General features: G+C 34.2%; 1 protein-coding gene across 1 annotated transcript; it reads left to right on the forward strand.

Moving 5' to 3' along the window:
• Positions 1-2,129: 2,129 nt before the first annotated feature.
• LOC129293969 (scarecrow-like protein 8) lies at positions 2,130-4,363 on the forward strand. Its single transcript, XM_054932126.1, has one exon. It carries the CDS (start codon positions 2,328-2,330, stop codon positions 4,188-4,190), a length of 1,863 nt encoding a protein of 620 aa, XP_054788101.1. The 5' UTR covers positions 2,130-2,327; the 3' UTR covers positions 4,191-4,363.
• Positions 4,364-5,675: the final 1,312 nt, after the last annotated feature.

Raw genomic sequence — 5,675 nt, forward strand, 5'->3', positions numbered from 1 at the left:
AGGAGAGAAAAAGTTTAATCGAAACTTGTATTCTCGGCCACAGGCAATTTTTTGGCTTTTGGCTCCCAAATATTTTTTTTCCTTAAATTATTATACACTCGTGGTTGCTTACATTTATACCAATTCAACACACACGCTTTTCAATCTCAATCTCCTGGAATGAAAATCTTGGCTCACCTTTTATTGTTGATTTAAATTTTTATTGATAAAAGAACTATTTGAAGAGTCGCCTAATTTATCGGGATAATTTTTAAATTTGGATAAGTTGGTAATATGATAGATGAAGTTGTATTAAAAATGAGTCCCTGTGTAAAATATGCCGATTGTTATAATTTATCCATACATTAGATAAACAAATCTCTGGTAGCTAGATAGATTATATATTTTAAACCTTTAATTAGCAATCTATTTAGTGTTTCACTCATTGTTTCAAGAATGAGGTCAGGTGACTGATTAGACCAGTTAATAATTTGGTTTGGAACAAAAATCATTTTTATTATTAAGTTAGATTAAACTTGAGTTCAGTTGTCATTGAAATGGAAATAGAAATGAAGTCAGTTTTCAAAAGATTGAAAGTCAATACCTGTTATAAAAAAATTATTTGTTATAAATTCAAAACTCTAGACCCTACAAAAACCAAATTATTTTTCGACCATTCACATGATAATATGATTTAAAATTATTTTCTTATAAAAATATTAACAACTATAATATAAACATAGATACTTTTAAACTTACTTATGCATGTTTAACTACAATTTACTTATGCTTAACAAGTTATAAAATATAAGTTATAATTATAATATTTTTTATATATGATATCATTGTGCTATTTTATTGACAATCAAATTTATTGTAAATTTATTTATTTACTAGTATTCATTATATATTATATGTATTTCATATAATCATTTATTTAATTATTATATTATTATTAGCTCACCTAACTAGTGCATCAAGTATTCATGAGATTGTTGTTAATAATGACAATTTAAGCTGATTTGTTTTAACTTATTTTATAAAAAAATACTTATTTTTTTAAAAATTTATTTTATGAGTTTTTATGATGTTTGTTTAAAATTTTAAAAATAAATTAAATATAAAAAATTATATTTTTGATTAGTTTATAAAAATAGTTTAAGAAAGTATTTTAAGGAGGCTGGATATATAGACGTGCCATAAAATTTTAAATTAATAAATAATAAATTATTTTTATAAAATAAAAATTAAGTAGGATATTATAAAATTAAAAATAACTAATCAATAATAATTTTATTATTATAATTAAATATAAAATAATGCACGTTTTTAATACAATATTTTTTATAAAAATTTTAAGCTAATTAAAAATTATTTAATTTTTTGGGGAATCAGATTCGGTAGAAAGATTAAAAAAAAATGACAAATGGCTTCAACAAACTACGGACAGGTCAAAAGATAAATTATATTAATATTGCTTTGACATTAAATTACTGTTCCAGCGAGGATGCAAGTTTGACAAGAAATCACAGTTTCTCGAGCCCGAGCGTGATGTTTCCTCGAATGGGTATTGGTTTTTTTTTTTTTTTTTTTGGCCAAAGAATGGGTATTGTTGTGAAGAGCTGAAGTTCGTTATTAAATGAGATTACGTTTCCGCTTTGGCTCCAGTTAGCTAATCGCCATCCATTGCGCATGAACCCCCATATTCAGAAAACAATTTAACGGTTCAGATCTTGAGTTGCACAGACATTCGCCCTCCTTGCAATTCAACTCAAAAATATTTTTTTAAAAATTTAATTTTTAATATTTTTTCACTTTAAATTATAAAATATTTTTTTTGAAAAATTTTATTTTAAAATATAAGACACTTCATATAAATTAAAATTTTATTAAATATATTAATTTTAATATTATTTTTTTATAATTAATTTTTATTTTTTTAATATATTAAATAATAAATATTTTAAAAAATTTATATTTTTATTTTGAAAAGATGAAATTATTAAATATATTTAATAAAATTTATTAATATATAAAATTTTATTTAAAAATATTTTATAATTTCACAGAATAGCAGTATCAAATAAAGTCCAATAAGAAAGCGAAGACGACCTTTTAACTCGCCTTCTCCTCCGTTATATTCACCAGAATCATTTCATTTCCATAAGAAACCTCTCTCTCTCTCTCTCTCTCTCTCTCCCAATCTCCATCTTCCCCTTCTCTTTCTTTGCCTTGTTCATTTCTCTCTGTCTCATGCGTTTCTCCAAAAACCCAACCTCTTGATAGCTCTCATTATCGTCATCATCATCATAATCATCTGAGGCTGAGGCGTTGTTCCGGTGAGGAAAATGTCATCGCCGGGATTCACGGGTGGGAGAGCACCGGAGTTCTACGGCGGAGTGAGCCGATCCGTGGCGGCAACCGTCAGGAACGACCCTACCAACGCCAACAACCTTCAACCTTCTTCTCTTCATCCTCTGTACCGAACCCAGCAACAGCAGCAACACCCAGCAATTTTTCTAGATCCTTACACGCAGATCGCTAGGCAAAATCCGAGTCTCATCAGGAAGCGAACCCTCGCAGAATTTCAAACTCACCAACAGAACCACAACAATCAGGTTCTTTCAAGCCTCCTCTTGCGCTCCGTGAAGCCCAGGACCTTCCAGAATAGCTCTCCCATGTCTCCTATGTCACCCATGGATTTCTCCATGTCCCCTGAATTGCCAAACTCTTCGGTTTTCTCGTCGCAGCGCTTTGGGGTGCCTTTGCTTCAGCAATCTCGCCCACAGACGATGAATCTCCCAAACGCAGCCTTATCCAGAGCAGGGTTTCAATATTTGGATGGTAATTTGGCCCAGGAAAGTGAGAAGAAGGTCATGGACCATCGGCTTCAGGAATTGGAGAAACAACTTTTGGAAGACAACGACGAGGAAGAAGGCGATCCGGTATCTGTGATCACCAGCAGCGAGTGGTCACTACAGAACCTCATCAGTCCCGGAGCGCAGAAACCAATTTCGTCGTCGCCTACTTCGTCCACAACCTCGACGACGTCGTCATCTTCCTCCGTTCTTTCACCTACTTCCACCTGTTTGAAGCAGTCGTTAATGGAGGCCGCATCTGCAATTGCCGATGGGAAATCCGACTCCGCCGCGGAGATCCTGTCCCGTTTGGCCCAGTTTTCAAACCCGAATGGCAATTCGGATAACCGATTGACGGATTGTATGATCTCCGCGCTGAAATCTCGTGTGAACCCACAAGAAAATCCACCTGCAGCTGTAGAACTCTTCAGCAGCGAACACGCCGAGTCCACTCAGTTGCTCTACGAACATTCTCCGTGCTTCAAGGTTGGGTTTATGGCGGCCAATCTGGCAATCCTCGAAGCCGCATTCGATGACAACACGGAGAACAACGGCAGTAACAAGTTACACGTGGTCGATTTCGACATCGGCAGGGGCAAGCAGTACATAAATCTCCTCCACGCGCTATCTGCGCGTCAGAATGGAAAACTGGTCATGGTGTATATCACGGCGGTCGCAGAGAACGGCAGTGAAGAGAGGTTGAAGGTGGTGGGTGATATGCTGAAACAGCAGGCAGAGCAACTCGGAGTCGGGTTCGAGTTCAGGGCGATAACCCAACAACTCACCGAGTTAACGCGTGAGTCTCTAGGGTGCGAACCCCACGATCCTCTCGCAGTGAATTTCGCTTTCAAATTGTACAGAATGCCCGACGAAAGCGTTTCCACAGAGAACCCACGAGACGAGCTGCTCCGGCGTGTGAAGGGGTTGGCCCCGCGCGTGGTGACGCTGGTGGAGCAAGAGATTAATACCAATACGGCGCCGTTTACGTCCCGCGTTTCCGAGTCGTGCTCTTATTACGGCGCGCTATTTGATTCGCTCGAGTCAACAATCTCAAGAGACAACTCGGAGCGAGTGAAGGTGGAACAAGGACTGAGTCGAAAGCTGAACAACTCGATCGCGTGTGAAGGAAGAGATCGCGTGGAGAGGTGCGAAGTATTTGGGAAGTGGAAGGCGCGTATGAGCATGGCGGGTTTTCAACTGAAGGGAATGAATCAGAGAATCGCCGAGCAGCTAAAAGTGCGACTCAGCCAGGGCAACCGAGTCAACCCGGGATTCACGGTGAAAGAAGAGAACGGTGGGATTTGCTTTGGTTGGATGGGTCGAACACTCACCGTCGCATCTGCTTGGCGTTAACTTCACTCACTTTTTTCCCTTTTCTTTATATCCAATTGTTATTACTATATTTTAACGTTATCTAGCTATAATGGAAAGGCAAAAGCAACATATATTTCGAAATTGAGAGGAAACAAAAACAATTATCTTCCACCAAATAAAATTAATAAATATAGTGTTTGGATTCCCAGAAACTTTATATTCCCTGATTCGTTTACCTATCTATACAGTCTAAGGGTCATTCATTATGCAACAATTTATTTTGCCAAAAATGTTGTAACTGCTATTCTCATGCCTTGATATATCCAATTGTTAGTATATTTTATGGCCATTTCGAGACCATGGGAAGCCTAGAGGAGCATATTTGGCAATGGAAAGATGAGAGAAGGGAATATATCTTTCTTCTTCGACCAAACTCAATTAATGAGAGTTTGGATTCCGAGAGAAACTTTGCTCGCTTTTCATTTGGTATTCATTCATCATACATGCACTAACTTTTGGTTGGTTGTATGTGAAACGGGTTAGTTGCTGTTTGGTAGACAGCTGACTATTTTTTGCCAACAAATGAGAGCTTCATTAATTTACATTTGTAGATGTAGATGAAGCTTTTTTTAAAAAAACATAATCGTTGTTCCCTTTAGTTTTATTAGGTCTTATTTTTAATTTTTATAGTTTTTTCAATAATTTTAATCTCTGTAGTTCTAAAAATATTGGGTGATATTTATTTTTTAAGTTTCTATAGTTTCAATTTTTTCAGCATGAACTGAAAACTTGATAGGGACTAATCATGGTAAAAAAAATAAAAAACTGAAAGAAACTATAAGGATTAAAATTAAAATCCTATGAAATTATAGCGATAAAAAATTATGTTTTTCTTTTTTTTTTTGATTGTACGTAGTTGATTTATAATTTTAATCACTTTTAATGTTAATTCTTTTGTATAGGACAAGCTTTAAGGTCTTGATCGTGATCTTTGAGAAATTCATTTTTTTTTTGTACTTTTGTATGCTATAATATAGACAAATACAAAGCTAAAAGTAATATGAAAATAGATTTTTTTTTTAATTTAAAGTTGATTTTAACTTAGAAGTTTAGGCAAAAAACTTTCTTTTTATTTTTTCTCGAGTATAATGAGGTTTTATTATCGGGCTTTTAAAAAGAGTTAGGAATTCAAATCCTGTCCCTCGTGCATGTAACAATTTAGTTAGAAAATATATATCTTTTTCTTCCACATCTTAGACGAGAAAATTTCTATTGTTAGTGGAATTTACTCTTTTTTCTACAAAAACAAATAATGAGATACTATTTGCTATGCAATTATGCTAGCAAGACTTTGTTTACTATAAAATATTTTGAAATACTTTGATTACTGTAAAATATTTTGAAATACTTTGATTGCATTTTGTTTTTAATATTTATAATTTTATTTCATTCTTCCCAATCATTTTAATTTGATCTGTCTACAACGTTAATTTCTATAATTTTAAAAATACATATCAAGATCAT

This window comes from Prosopis cineraria, unplaced genomic scaffold (assembly GCF_029017545.1).
Source record: "Prosopis cineraria cultivar Desert tree isolate PC_DT_omini unplaced genomic scaffold, ASM2901754v1 PC14, whole genome shotgun sequence".
Taxonomy (NCBI): domain Eukaryota; kingdom Viridiplantae; phylum Streptophyta; class Magnoliopsida; order Fabales; family Fabaceae; genus Prosopis; species Prosopis cineraria.

Excerpts from the sequence above, each read along its gene's own strand:
- LOC129293969 (XM_054932126.1), top strand. The coding sequence starts at position 2,328 with ATGTCATCGCCGGGATTCACGGGTGGGAGAGCACCGGAGTTCTACGGC.